The 15,301-nt window shown below is 40.6% G+C and overlaps 1 protein-coding gene across 2 annotated transcripts; it reads left to right on the top strand.

Moving 5' to 3' along the window:
• Nucleotides 1-263: 263 nt before the first annotated feature.
• LOC120057121 (E3 ubiquitin-protein ligase RNF167-like) lies at nt 264-14,363 on the top strand. Of its 2 annotated transcripts, none has more exons than XM_039005547.1 (10): nt 264-530; nt 1,658-1,817; nt 1,923-2,003; nt 9,566-9,709; nt 9,873-9,960; nt 10,176-10,266; nt 10,992-11,097; nt 11,298-11,391; nt 11,630-11,710; nt 11,810-14,363. In XM_039005547.1, the coding sequence occupies exons 2-10, from the start codon at nt 1,719-1,721 to the stop codon at nt 12,235-12,237; spliced, it is 1,212 nt and encodes a 403-aa protein (XP_038861475.1). In that variant the 5' UTR covers nt 264-530; nt 1,658-1,718; the 3' UTR covers nt 12,238-14,363. The 2 variants fall into 2 exon arrangements, with proteins under 2 accessions (XP_038861475.1, XP_038861476.1); XM_039005548.1 differs by lacking the exon at nt 264-530 and adding an exon at nt 540-770.
• Nucleotides 14,364-15,301: the final 938 nt, after the last annotated feature.

The raw sequence follows: 15,301 nt of genomic DNA, 5'->3' as shown, positions 1-15,301 counted from the left end.
ACTCCTTCTAAACAACACAATTAAACAATTTGGCAAAGGGTAATGTCTGTTCGTAACATATTCTAGTTCTGGGAACAGAAAACGGTATTGAGATCAAACGTTTCATCGATGTAAAACAAATTGCAGAATGTTGGCCAAACTCCATCAATGGCTTCCTCTCATCACCATATTTGGTGGGGAACGAAAACGCCAACCGGATGCTTCAGATTTATACATCCGGTGAAACTTCTGGCTCATTTTTCTATCTGTGACCGTTCTCCTAGCGGCAGGATATTATTATACAGGAAATGCATTAGTCTTTAGCATAGCATTTTCATAAGAGTGGCTTTAGACACCAAACAATATAGTTATACAATATTATAACGTATCTAGCTATCTTTCCAATTATACTTTAGTTTGCTAGCTGTGGCATACACCGTTAGCTACTTGAGTCTTCTAAAAATTCTAAGCTGTTAACTAGTTAAATTAGTTAGCTAAATCTAGCCTCTGGAACCGGAAAGGAGAGGACAAAACAACAAGGCACTGGACTGGTACAAGAAGGATCATACCCCTTTATTTTATAACTCAATTATCACACCACTTCTCCCCAGATAGCTAACTATATATGTTTTACTTCCGATTATTGATATTGTTCTGATCAGTTGATCGGACAGTCAGTGATGATCAACGTGACATAAAGTACCGTAGTTTTAAGATCGCTAGCTAGCTAACGTTAAAATATCTTAGTTAAGATTATAGCTAGCTAATGTACGCGTAGCTATCTATCCGTGGTAAGTCAAAATCGTGTTTGTTGTTGTCACACCCGGCTAGCGAGCTAACGTCAGCTTATCTGGCCAAGTAAACTAACTAACTTTAGCTGGCTGAGTTGTTACCGAACATAATAGTTTTGTCCACCAGACCGAATGTTTTTTTCCCCACATTGATTACAATTTTTTACGTGTTTTAGCTATTTGCTAACTTAGCTGGGAACGCCAAATAGCTATTTGTGTTGTATATACAGGCACCATTGATTGTAAAAACTATTATACCGTGAATGTGTGTTCGTTTATTTCAACAGCTTGCAACTGCAGCCCGCAATTCTGGGCGTTCCTGTATTGTGGGCTTTCCCCTCCATGGGATGATGGCTGGCTTGCTAGTTCGCGACACCGTTAGTTATTGCCGGTTGTGTACCGGAGAAAACCGTGCCTGACATTCGGGGCGGTTACTGTCTACCGGTCGCTCCCGCTAGCGCGGGAGGCTGGGGCTACATGGTGTGTTTGCTAGCTAGCACACGGTGTCGTTCCCGCCAGCTGTGTATCGAACTAGCTGGCACACTTTAACAGAACTGCGGGAAAACAGTGCCCGACAAGCGGGGACGAAGGACACTGTCTGCCTGTGTACGGCTAGCTAGATACTATTGTCGCCCCGGCCCTTCTATGGGCTTTATCGCGACTGACAACCAACGTTATTGTGCATTAACGCCACGTACTGTACTGGAGCGCCTCTGCTAGTTTAACAATGTACCAATAGAAGTATAAAGAGGGGTTCCTGCAAAAGCAGGAACGCCCCGAAATGCAGGCCACAATTCCACCCATGTTTATTTGGTCTGGTATTGGAATAATTTGTTATTATGCAATTGGTTACTCGATGTATGAGATTTGCCTCTTCCACTCCCCAGGCTGAACTTCCCAGCTTCCTGGCTCTACTCATCCCATTCTCCAGACAGACAGTGAGGCAGGATGTTGGGTCTGTGGTGCATGGGTGCCCGACTGGGCGTTCTCACTCTGGCGCTGTGCTGCACACTGGCTCCCTTACCTGCACACGCATACATCTATGCTGTGAGTCCTCATGATTGTTGAACTGTGTGATCAAGTTTGTTGTGGATTTACATGTGATCTCAGTGTACTGGCATTGATTTGAACACTTGTGTCTCTGTCTGGTAGCATTACAGCAATATGACCAACATGTTGTTTGAGGACCTGCCTGCCTTTTTTGGATCATCACTACCCAAAGAAGGACTTATGGTGAGTAAGGTTTAATATCAAAATACTCAATACCAAAATGATACCATGGAAAAAGAAGGCATATTAGCCAAAGTAACAGAATGGCACTTGATCCAGACAGAAACTCAGCTACTGCTCTATTCAATCGTTAGGCATCTTTTGAGTTCAATGTCATTACACTTTACATGTTTTGCGTCAACATTTTTCAGATTCAGCCATGTACAGTGCGTTCGTAAAGTATTCAGACTAGATGTCGACCGATTAATCGGAATGGCTGATTTAATTTGGGCCGATTTCACGTTTTCATACCAATCGGTAATCAGCATTTTTGGACATCGATCATGGCCGATTACATTGCACTCCACGAGGAGACTGCGTAGCAGGCTGACCACCTGTTCCGCGAGTGCAGCAAGGAGCCAAGGTAAGTTGCTAGCTAGCATTAAACTTATAAAAAAAACTATCAATCTTAACATAATCACTTGTTAACTACACATGGTTGATGATATTACAAGTTTATCTAGCTTGTCCTGCGTTGCATATATTCGATGCGGTGCCTGTTAATTTATCATTGAATCACAGCCTACTTCGCCAAACCGGTGATTTAACAAGCGCATTTGCGAAAAAAGCACTGTCGTTGCACCAATGTGTACCTAACCATAAACATCAATGCCTTTCTTAAAATCAATACACCGAAGTATCTATTTTTTAAACCTGCATATTTAGTTAAAAGAAATTCATGTTAGCGGGCAATATTAAACTAGGGAAATTGTGTCACTTCTCTTGGGTTCATTGCACGCAGAGTCAGGGTATATGCAACAGTTTGGGCCGCCTGGCTCATGTGAGCTAACTTGCCAGGATTTTACATAATTATGACATAATATTGAAGGTTGTGCAATGTAACAGGAATATTTAGACTTATGGATGCCACCCGTTAGATAAAATACGTAACGGTTCCGTATTTCACTGAAAGAATAAACGTTTTGTTTTCGAAAATGATAGTTTCCGGATTTGACCATATTGACCATATACGACCTAAGGCTCGTATTTCTGTGTGTTATTATATTATAATTAAGTCTATGATTTGATAGAGCAGTCTGACTGGGCGGTGGTAGGCAGCAGCAGGCTCGTAAGCATTCATTCAAACAGCATTTTACTGCGTTTGCCAGCAGCTCTTCACAATGCTTCAAGCATTGTGCTGTTTATGACTTCAAGCCTATCAACTCCCGAGATTAGGCTGGCAATACTAAAGTAGCTATTAGAACATCCAATAGTCAAAGGTATATGAAATACAAATGGTATAGAGAGAAATAGTCCTATAATAACTACAACCTAAAACTTCTTACCTGGGAATATTGAAGACTCATGTTAAAAGGAACCACCAGCTTTCTTATGTTCTGAGCAAGGAACTTAAACGTTAGTTTTTTTTACATGGCACATATTGCACTTTTACTTTCTTCTCCAATACTTTGTTTTTGCCTTATTTAAACCAAATTGAACATGTTTCATTATTTATTTGAGACTAAATTGATTTTATTGATGTATTATATTAAATTAAAATTGTTGTAATAGTCATTATTACAAATATATATATAAAAAAAATTGGCCGATTTAATCGGTTTCGGCTTTTTTTGGTCCTCCAATTATCGCTGTCAGCGTTGAAAAATCATAATCGGTCGACCTCTAATTCAGACCCCTTGACTTTTTCCACAATTTGTTACATTACAGCCTTATTCTAAAATTGATTAAATACAAAAAATCCTCATCAATCTACACACACTACCCCATAATGACAATGTGATTCTTTTTTTTTGTGTGCAAATGTATAAAAAATAAAAACAGAAGTACCTTATTTACATAAGTATTCAGACCCTTTGCTATGGGACTCGAAATTGAGCTCAGGTGCATCCTGTTTTCATTGATCATCCTTGAGATGTTTCTTCAACTTGTCCACCTGTGGTAGATTTAATTGATTGGACATGGTTTGGAAAGGCACACACTTGTCTATATGAGGTCCCACAGTTGACACTGCATGTCAGAGCAAAAACCAAGCCATGAGGTGGAAGGAATTTTCCGTAGAGCTCCGAGACAGGATTATGTCGAGACGCAGATCTTAGGAAGGGTACCAAAACATTTCTGCAGCATTGATGGTCCCCAAGAACACAGTGGCCTCCATTATTCTTAAATGGAAGGAGTTTGGAACCACCAAGACTCTTCCTAGAACTGTCTGCCCGGCCAAACTGAACAAGCGGGGGGAAGGGCCTTGGTCAGGGAGGTAACCAAGAACCCAATGATCACTCTGGCAGAGCTCCAGAGTTTCTCTGTGGAGATGGGAGAACCTTCCAGAAGGACAACCATCTCTGCAGCACTCCACCAATCAGGCCTTAATGGTAGAGTGGCCAGACGGACGCCGCTCCTTAGTAAAAGGCACATGACAGCCCGCTTGGAGTTTGCCAAAAAGCACCTAAAGGACTCTCAGACCATGAGAAACAAGATTCTCTGGTCTGTTGAAACCAAGATTGAACTCTTTGGCCTGAATGCCAAGCTTCATGTCTGGAGGAAACCTGGCACCATCCCTACGGTGAAGCATGGCGGTGGCTTAACTGACTTGCCTAGTTAAATAAAAAAGGGACCTCAGACTGGGGCAACGGTTCACCTTCCAACAGGACAACGACCCTAAGCACACAGCAAAGACAACGCAGGAGTGGCTTCAGGACAAGTCCCTGAATATCCTTGAGGGACCCAGCCAGAGCCCGGACTTGAACCCGATCGAACATCTCTGGAGAGACCTGAAAATAGCTGTGCAGCGACGCTCCCCATCCAACCTGACTGAGCTTGAGAGGATCTGCAGAGAAGAATGGGAGAACTCCCCAAATATAGGTGTATCAACCTTATAGCATCATAACCAGGAAGACTCAAGGCTGTAATCACTGCCAAAGGTGCTTCAACAAACTACTGAGTTTGGGTCTGAATACTTACAGTTGGTCGGAAGTTTACATTTACCTTAGCCAAATACATTTAAACTCAGTTTTTCACAATTCCTGACATTTAATCTTGTCAGTTAGGATCACCACTTTATTTTAAGAATGTGATATGTCAGAATAATAGTAGAGAGAAGGATTAATTTCAGCTTTTATTTCTTTCATCACATTCCCAGTGGGTCAGAAGTTTACATAAACTCAGTTAGTATTTGGTAGCATTGCCTTTTTAAATTGTTTAACATGGGTCAAACGTTTCGGGTAGCCTTCCACAAGCTTCCCACAATAAGTGTGGTGAATTTTGGCCCATTCCTCCTGACAGAGCTGGTGTAACTGAGTCGGGTTTGTAGGCCTCCTTGCTCGCACACGCTTTTTCTGGTCTGCCCATGCATTTTCTATAGGGTTGAGGTCAGGGCTTTGTGATGGCCACTCCAATACCTTGACTTTGTCCTTCATCCATTTTGCCACAACTTTGGAAGTATGCTTGTGGTCATTGTCCGTTTGGAAGACCTATTTGCGACCAAGCTTTAACTTCGTGACTGATGTCTTGAGATGTTGCTTCAATATATCCACATAATTTTCATTCCTCATGATGCTATCTATTTTGTGAAGTGCATCAGTCCCTCCTGCAGCAAAGCACCCCCACAACATGATGCTGCCACCCCTGTGCTTCACGGTTTGGATGGTGTTCTTCGGCTTGCAAGCCTCCCCCTTTTTTCTCCAAACATAACAATGGTCATTATGGCCAAACAGTTCTATTTTTGTTTCATCAGACCAGAGGACATTTCTCCAAAAAGTACGATCTTTTGTCACCTCCCGGGTGGCGCAGTGGTCTAGGGCACTGCATCGCAGTGCTAGCTGCGCCACCAGAGTCTCTGGGTTCGCGCCCAGGCTCTGTCGCAGCCGGCCGCAACCGGGAGGTCCGTGGGGCGACGCACAATTTGCATAGCGTCGTCCGGGTTAGGGAGGGTTTGGCCGGCAGGGATATCCTTGTCTCAGTATGTAAAAAATGTAATAAAAATGTATGCACTCTACTGTAAGTCGCTCTGGATAAGAGCGTCTGCTAAATGACTAAAATGTAAATGTAATGTAAATGTCACCATGTGCAGTTGCAAACTGTAGTCTGGCTTTTTTATAGCGGTTTTGGAGCAGTGGCTTCTTTCTTGCTGAGCGGCCTTTCAGGTTATGTCGATATAGGACTTGTTTTACGCTTGTGGAAGGCTACCTGAAACGTTTTACCCAAGTTAAAGAATTTAAAGGAAATGCTACCAAATACTAATTGAGTGTATCTAAACTTCTGACCCACTGGGAATGTGATGAAAGAAATAAAAGCTGAAAGAAATAATTCTCTCCACTATTATTCTGACATTTCACGTTCTTAAAATAAAGTGGTGATCCTAACTGACAGGGAATTTTTATTAGGATTAAATGTCAGGAATTTTGAAAAACTGAGTTTTTAAATGTATTTGGCTAAGGTGTATGTAAACTTCTGACTTCAACTGTACATGTTTCCTCCAGCATCTTCACAAGGTCTTTTGCTGTTGTTCTGGGATTGATTTGCACTTTTCGCAGCAAAGTACGTTCTTCTCTAGGAGACAGAACGCGTCTCCTTCCTGAGCGGTATGACGGCTGCGTGGTCCCATGGTGTTTATACTTGCGTACTATTGTTTGTACAAATGAACGTGGTACCTTCAGGCCTTTGGAAATTGCTCTCAAAGCTGAACCAGACTTGTGGAGGTCTGCAATTTTTATTTGAGGTCTTGGCTGATTTCTTTAGATTTTCCCATCATGTCAAGCAAAGAGGCACTGAGTTTGAAGGTAGGCCTTGAAATACATCCTCAGGTACACCTCCAATTGACTTAAATGATGTAAATTAGCCTAATCGAAGCTTCTAAAGCCATTACATTATTTTCTGGAACTTTCCTAGCTGTTTAAAGGCACAGTAAACTTAGTGTATGTAATCTTCTGATCCACTGGAATTGTTATACAGTGAAATAATCTGTCTGTAAACAATTGTTGGAAAAAGTACTTGTCATGCACAAAGTAGATGTCCTATCTGACTTGCCAAAACTATAGTTTGTTAACAAGAAATTTGTGGAGTGGTTGAAAAACGAGTTTTAATGACTCCAACCTAAGTGTATGTAAACTTCTGACTTCAACTGTATGTAAATGTGATATTTCAGATTTTTTTTTTTTACACGTTTTCTAAAATTGATAAAAACCTGTTTTTGCTTTGTCATTATGGGGTATTGTATGTAGATTGCTTGAGGGGGGGGGAACTATTTATCAATTTGAGGCTGTAACGTAACAAAATGTGGAAAATATCAGAGGGTCTGAATACTTTCCGTATGCACTGTATGGATTTAATGAATCAATTATACAGTCATTCTATCAATTAGAGTTTGTTTTTACTAACCAAACTACATAACATAATGGTAATACTTTATTTGATTGGTAAATATCTTTGGGAAATTGAGATGTAGCCTAGGCCTAATGTTTATTTATTATTATTTTTTTACTCTTATTTTACCAAGTGAAACTGCATATACCTATACAGGTGAATGAATATTCAATAGGAGTGTGTGCATGCATTGAGTTATTGGGCTTGTTTTGCCTTATTTCATGGGACCATATGGGATTTATTTTATTGCAGTTGAAGTGACGCCCGGCCCAGAAAAACAATTTCCATAGATGGCCAAATAGAGAAGTCAGATGAGAAATGTCCTAATAAGACACTTTAGTCAACACCTTTGTTCACAAAACAGCCATTGAATTATTCAAATAAGGCCAGGTTTTTTTCATCACTCAGCCACAGATCCTAATGTTTTATATTCATTCCAATGTCTGCCATGTTGTGTCGCTGCTCCCTGTGCACCCTGAGTGCTAGTGTGCATGTGATGTTGGTCTATGTAAACCAAATGTAACCTGGATATAGACGGTCCAGGAATCGGCGTATACAAACATGAGTAGATTACCTTGAAAACAGCGGTCAGACATTTTAGAGTCCGTCTCCAGTTCTTATTATACCTCAGTGATTCATACACAGTTTCGCTGAGGCAGTAGATAATCTTTCGGAGAGACGTGAGAGAGAGACCGATTTTAAGTGAATGGCACAAACTTTATTCAATCAGCTTTGAAATCAGCATATTTTGCATTATGGTTAGCATATTATCACAAAGTACTAGGGTAGATAATTGATATTCACTTCAGCTGTAAGCTAGCAAGGAAAGTTAGTTTACAAAGCTGGAAGCTACTGGTATCTTCTTGCATTGTCAAGTGTTCTAGACATTATGGATGTTGTTTTGCGAACAGTAATTAACAGTTTTTACATGCTGTGTCGCATTATTCAAGTGTGTTAACTTCTGTGCAGTATGAGTGGGGAGCTAGCATATGATGCAGCCTTCCCAGTGCAGGAGCAGGCACGGTATAAAGGTTTCTACACACGTGTGCACAACTCTACATGTGCGTAGAGTTGTACGTGCGCTGGGTGGAGTTATGGACCTTTTGTTACATGATATCTCATCAGTCCATACTCCCAAATAGCATCATTCACAAGGGGGTGACAGAGGTGTTCTTGTTGTCTTCTCATTTGTTGTGAAAGCAAAATAAGAGTCTCTTGTCGTCTTTTCTTCCCTTGCTAGCAAGTTGGCTAAACATTGCACGCTAGCTAGCCTTTTAGCATCCCACATCGCCATGCGAAATAATATAATGAAATAATATGCCCCGGCCACTATTCTTAAACTTTCCGGTGTGACTTAAAACATTATTCCAACTTTGATATGCTTCTTCAATGTCTTCGCTCCCATATCAGCTAAAAATAGAATGTCCACATTTTTTGTTTTGGTTTCATACCAGCTGTATTTCTGTATTTTTAAAGTTATATATCTTAAACTTGATTGCTGACATGCAAAATATTTTGGGACTATGTCAACAATTCATTAATGAAAGAAATACCAAAAGATTTTCTCTTAAGGGGGACATCGGCTTGGCTCAACAGACTTGATCCGTGAGACACATTTCACAGAAGTACCGAAAGTAAATACAAATTCTAGTACATTTACATTTTAGTCATTTAGCAGATGCTCTTTTCCAGAGCGACTTAGTTGGTGCATTCATCTTAAGATAGCTAGGTGGGACCACCACATCTCACAGTTATAGTAAGTACATTTTTCCTCAATTTAATGTGGAAGTGTTAGTTCACAAAATGCTTTTTCCCCCTGTTTTTTTGTGAGGGGAAGGGGGGTGCTGTGGGATTATTTAACATAGGGTTTCAGATTTTTTTGGAAGATGGGCAGGGACTCTGCTGTCCTAGTTTCAGGGGGAAGCTGGTTCCACCATTGGGGTGCCAGGACAGAGAAGGGCTTTGAGTGGGCGCTACCCTCTCGTAGGGGTGGGAGGGCCAAGAGACCAGAGGTGGCAGAACGGAGTGCTCGGGTTGGGGTGTAGTACCGAACCGTTTTCATGTTCTAGTATCGAAAAAGTACAGAAGTTTCCGTATACCATGCAACACTAATGTGAGAGAAGGGTAATGGAAGAGTGAATACAGGAGCAACATGTCCTTTGATCCATTGCAAACATCAGCTGAAACCTCCTTTCTCTCTCTTCAAGGGTGTGTTAGTAGAGTCACGACCACTCAACGGCTGCACTCCGATAGAACCCCCACCACCACTGCCCACATCTAGTGATCCCAACACGACCACTACTAAGTACATAGTCCTCATCCGACGCTATGACTGCAATTTTGATATCAAGGTTGGTGTGTGTAGCTATGCTGTTCGGTTGCTTAGGATATAAGGTGTTGCAATTACATTTGAATTCAACAGATTATGTATGGCAACATATTCAGTGTAAAATCACACTGCGCCTAGTGTTTTCAATTGTTACAATGTAAATTATGGTTTTATATTCAACGCAGGTGCTGCATGCACAGCAAGCTGGATTCAGTGCAGCCATTGTTCACAACATGTACTCAGAGACTCTACTCAACATGAACTACAGCAATGGTGAGGATCCTACAATCATCACCTTCTCTTAGCTGCCTTTATCCATTTCTTACAGAATCAGTTCAGTTAGTACAACGTTTACTTAACCAGGTTGCCTGATTTGTCTTCTCTCTCCTCAATCTCAAGTAGTCTTTATTAACCAGTATCATCCTAATAATTAAATACATTGGTAATGCTGAGTGGCAGTGCTCCCCTTTTTGTTTGTTTGTGTGTAGAAACTATTGCAGAGGAGATTGAGATCCCCTCTGTATTCACCAGCTACTACGCCTCCCAAATTCTCAGGACCTTCATCATTCCTGAACAAGGGTGAGTACCATTGTGACGTTTTTTATTTTTGTCAAGCTCAACTTCCATGACAAGCTTTTAATTGGTTATTTATTTGTTCATTTCTACCCCTAGTCACAATGTTAGATGGAGGTATGACTTAACTGTCTGTTGAGGGGTTATGATTGCTAATGTAATCATTCAACAGAGTCTTTTTTTGGATATTTGTTCATGGTCTTGCACCATAGTGAAGACCGGACATTTATTGATTAGATTTGCGCTGAGATTCAGTCATATTCTTCACATCTTTGCACTCATCATGTCAACCCTGCTGAGGGTCTCAAATCAAATTATATTTGTCACGTGCTTCGTTAACAACAGGTGTTGACTGACAGTGAAATGCTTACTTACGGGCCCGTCCCAACTATACAGAGAGAAAGAAAATAGAGAAATAATAGAAAAGTAAAACACGTAATAATAAAAGTAATAGTAGATACACAATGAGTAACGATAACTTGACATTATACAAGGAGTACCAGTCCCGAATCGATGTGCAAGGGTACGAGGTAATTGAGGTAGATATGTACATATAACTAGGAATAAAGTGCGATTGGCTGGTCCTATGTGGACGTCATCACTATGTTGGAGATGGTGTTGAGTCTGGCACTGCTGTCCCTCTTAGTCGTACAGATTTGTGATCCGGAGGTGGTCGCTTTTCTGAACAATGCCCCCATACTAATGCTGATGGTGCTGTATTTGGTATGCAGGGCCTATGTGATCCTCAAGCCGGAGTTTGCCTTCCCACTCTCATACTATCTCATCCCCTTCACTGGAATAGTGGGCATGATCATCCTTGTGATGGTTGTCATCCTGGTAAGTGCCTTTAGGAAACAGACTCATTTTGCTATGAATGGGGAGTTGATTTCACAATTGAATAGTTAAATATTCATTTCATACATCCTAAATGAATGGAATTCAATAATTCTATTCGCATATTAAAAGCACTGTGACTCTCAATCCTTCAATTTTGGTGTGGTCTGTGTCTCTTCATTCCCTGCCTTGTCTTGGTTTAGATTGTGCGCTGTGTGCAGTACAGGAAAAGGATGAGGAAATATAGGCTGACTAAGGAACAGCTGAAGAGGATCCCCATTCACAAGTTCACTAAAGGTAACGAGAGAGTCCCTCCACACATTCAAATGAGAATCTGTCACCAGTGTAACTAGTCAAAGACGTTGCAAAAAACTTTGTGAAACAGCAGTACAGTATTTCTTCTCTGGAATGTTGAGAAACCTGATTTAACAAGAAGGGTAATCTGATTGTCTGCTCCTGTTATTATTACATTACACGTAGCATTACAATGCATTGTATTTCCACCTGTCACATGTCAATCTTATTTGTATTCTAGGTGATGAATATGATGTTTGTGCTATTTGTCTGGATGAGTATGAAGAGGGTGACAAACTGCGAGTTTTGCCTTGCGCACACGGTAATTGCAAATGATCACATTTGGCCCTGTCTCACTCAGAAGTTGTACTCACAGGTCCAAGGCCATATGGTAACTGTTTTATTTCTGTCACCTCTTCAGCGTACCACAGCAAGTGTGTGGACCCCTGGCTTACAGGGACTAAGAAAACTTGCCCTGTGTGTAAACAACGCGTAACCCGACCTAATCCAGAGTATTCTGAGTCCGAGTCTGAGGATGATGGGGCACCTCGTGCAGACCAGGAGGGGGCAGAGGGTGAAGCTGACACCGAGCGCACCCCTCTGCTCCGCCCCTCCAACCCAGGCTCCCCTTCTGGCAACCCAGGGGCCTACTCTGCCACTGTCACCACGGTAACCACCGCCCAGTGCCTAGGCTCCCCCGGTCACAGCGACTCGCCCATCCTGGAGTACGAGGGCTACTACTCCCCTCAGGAGGAGTCAGACTCTGATACCGAGGAAGAGGGGATGGACTCCCACCCCTCAGATGATGACACTGCCCAGCTCATTGTTAGGGGTGCAGTGGGGGTCTGAAAGCCTGGAGGGAGCTGGGATTAAATTACTTTGTGCTAGCTGAAAAGGGTCAGGCTTGTCCCCGCAGGGTGTTTTTAAATGGTTTATGGAGTTGTGGCTATGAAGTTGTCTCAGCCATAGACTTTCTAGAACACTATTGTCACTTTGGTTACGTAGAACAGATTTACATATTTTATCCAATTTAGACTCAATGTTGCTAGCTCTAAGATGTTAATATTTAGCCAAGATTCTGTTATGTTTTAGCAGTTCTGTCTTCAACATGAGGCACACATTGATAAGTACAGTAAATCAGTTCAAACATTTAGCTTTGAGTCTTTGCCAGTGAACTATAACCCTCCCACCCACCCACCCATCCCTAAAACTTAAGATTTGCACAAAATGAATCAACTGACAGGTAGTCTCAATCTTAACTAGCAGTATTTAGTTGAATACATTTTTTCAATGCACTACTTGACAATTGACATACCCCAAATTCTTATTTTCAATGAACATATTGTACAAGGAGATAACCCACCTGAGATTATTTTTGTAGTTATTGAGTAGACTCAAGTCATCCACCAGTTGTTCTTCATATTTCTTCAACATTTTTATTCTAGTATTACATTGTTATTGCATTGTTGGGTTTTGAGTTTGAAAGAAAGGCATGTCACTGTACTTGTGCATGTGACATTAACTTAACTTGAGTTGAAAGGAAACTACAGTGCTGCAGTCTCATTAATAAGATCTCTTCCCCATGCTAGTAGTATACGGTTACCTGTATGCGTCTCTGTAACTGGTTTCTTTCGTTATATTGGTTAAGTGGGAGTATAGTTTACTCTATGGGGTGTTTCTTTCTCTGATGGGTTTATGGAGTTTTTGGACTGTTAATTTGTTATGCATCATTGACCAGTAATCGGGGCATGCCAAAGGAGATTATTTATTTTTTACTTCACTGTAATACATTTTTATTATCCAGCATTGTTTCTTTTAACTTCTTTTACTCCTTTTAAAAGTTCAGAATTTGTCCAGTTTGATTTTATTTCAACCTCTTCTATGATAGATCGTTCAGAGTTCTTCATGATGTTGTAATGTTAGTTTGTTTTCTGTCTGTTTTTGTTTTTGACATAACTGGTGATATGGTCCGTCTAAAAGAGATTCCATCTGCTCTCTGAAGAAGTTGAACAAACTCAGGAATAGGAACATATTCACTCTGTATGGAAATTACATTTCAGAATTCTTCATGGATATTCTTGTTTTATTTTCATACAGAATGAACATATTACACCATAGAATATAGCAAACCATCAGCACAATTCTTTCCAGTTTTGTCAGTCTCCTCACATCAGCCTTTGTCTACCTGTAGAAGTACAGATTTATTGTTAGGAGAATAGTGTGTATCTTAAGGGACTATTACTCATGTAACAGTGTTTTTTTTCTTTTTTTCTTCCTGTGTAGCCTTTTATACACAGTACACACTTTAGGAACAAGGTAGGCAACCATGTATATGATCATATGTCCATGCATCAAAATACACTCTGTTTAGATCATTTTTTCCCCTGAAAAGAGCAGGAGAAGGGGGATGCCAGTACTTACACATTGTTACACATTCACATTGGTCTCCACCTCAGCTATGAATCTATTGCTTTCTGTATGCAACTTCTTGATTGTCTGTGTACATTGCGTATTCTAGTATTCCTAGGATGGCAATTATTTGTTGACAAATTATATGTTGACATCTCCTCCCATATGACATGATGTATGATTTAGCTTTTGAGTAGAATGTGCCTAATTTCAGTCAGAATGTATCTTTATTGCTGATAAATGATAGGTGTTCATATACCACAATTTAATTTGTAGGTGTATTTTTTTTAAACATTTTGGAAATCATTTATGTTGGATGAAAGACTTATGTCAATGTACCTTTAATCACAAGCAAAACGCTAGTAACAATAGTAATGGAACTGGCTATCAGCTTCTGTGGCGCTAATGCCATTGGGACCAAGTGTTATGTAAGACTTTCATTTATTATGTCATTGTCGGTTAGTCCTTGACTGCTGCTTTTCCATAACCTCCTTTCTCACTGCTGAAGATTTATATAGTCTTGTGACATTTTATGTTGGTCCCATAATAAATTACATATTTTGGGCTTCTGTTTTAAGTCTTGAGTTTTTATCAGCCAGGAATCAACTTCCTATCGACATTAGTTAGAATACGGTAAATTAACTTAAATATCCCCTCTCCCTCCACCAAAGTACCATGATTAGCGGGAATGGTGTCTTTCCTGGCTGTGTTTGAAAGTGAAGAACAATTGTCATAAGATTCACAACAGTCGTTGAAATCAGAATAATTCTAAAAATAGGCAATTTATTTGACGATAAATGTTCTAAATCATTACCAACTACAAACCTAGTGACTCGTACTGTACCATAACTGAATGACAGCATGAATTTGCTTCTAGCCCTCTGCAGTTTACCAGCCCTGCAGTTCCATTGGTTGAATTGAACTGAGCCATGAATGGTTATGGTCAATGGATTGGACCAGTCACCACACCTCTCATTTCTATTCTGTGTCGAAGAGACACAGATTCATTTATAAGCAAATACCTCAAAGGGTACAGTCATTAGGCTAATTAACATTGAGCATAGCTCAACAAGTCTGGCTTCGTGATGTTCCCTGACTGTGTTTTCATTTCAATAAGGCTCCCCCACACACTTTCTTTTTTTAACTCCATTTATAAAAGACATTCAGCTAGTAAACAGTCATCACACATCAGTTGTGTACTTGCCCTTTAGAAAGTGTTTGACATCACCCCTGTGAAAGCATATATATAACCTCCAATGATCTAAAACCTTCAATGTTCATTACACCTGATACAACATAGCTGATATTTCTTACTGTCTGTTGTGGGAAAGGATGCCTTGGTCATCACCTTCCCACTCTCCTGTGTCTCTCGCTTACTATTCTAACTGATCTCATCTTTTTTGCTTGTTTCCAAAGAGTTCCCTTAAAAACTGGACAGGGAGGAACGTGACCAAATGTATTTGCCTTTGTGCTGAATAAAAACATGTTAGCTACAGGAACATCA

Source organism: Salvelinus namaycush, chromosome 12, assembly GCF_016432855.1.
Source record: "Salvelinus namaycush isolate Seneca chromosome 12, SaNama_1.0, whole genome shotgun sequence".
NCBI lineage: Eukaryota > Metazoa > Chordata > Actinopteri > Salmoniformes > Salmonidae > Salvelinus > Salvelinus namaycush.
Note: the sequence above shows the minus strand (reverse complement) of the source record. Positions and strands in the feature narration are given on the sequence as shown.

Excerpts from the sequence above, each read along its gene's own strand:
- LOC120057121 (XM_039005547.1), top strand. The coding sequence starts at position 1,719 with ATGTTGGGTCTGTGGTGCATGGGTGCCCGACTGGGCGTTCTCACTCTG. Across the intron at positions 11,392-11,629 it reads CATTCACAAGTTCACTAAAG|GTGATGAATATGATGTTTGT; the intron begins GTAACGAGAGAG and ends TTTGTATTCTAG. Across the intron at positions 11,711-11,809 it reads AGTTTTGCCTTGCGCACACG|CGTACCACAGCAAGTGTGTG; the intron begins GTAATTGCAAAT and ends TCACCTCTTCAG.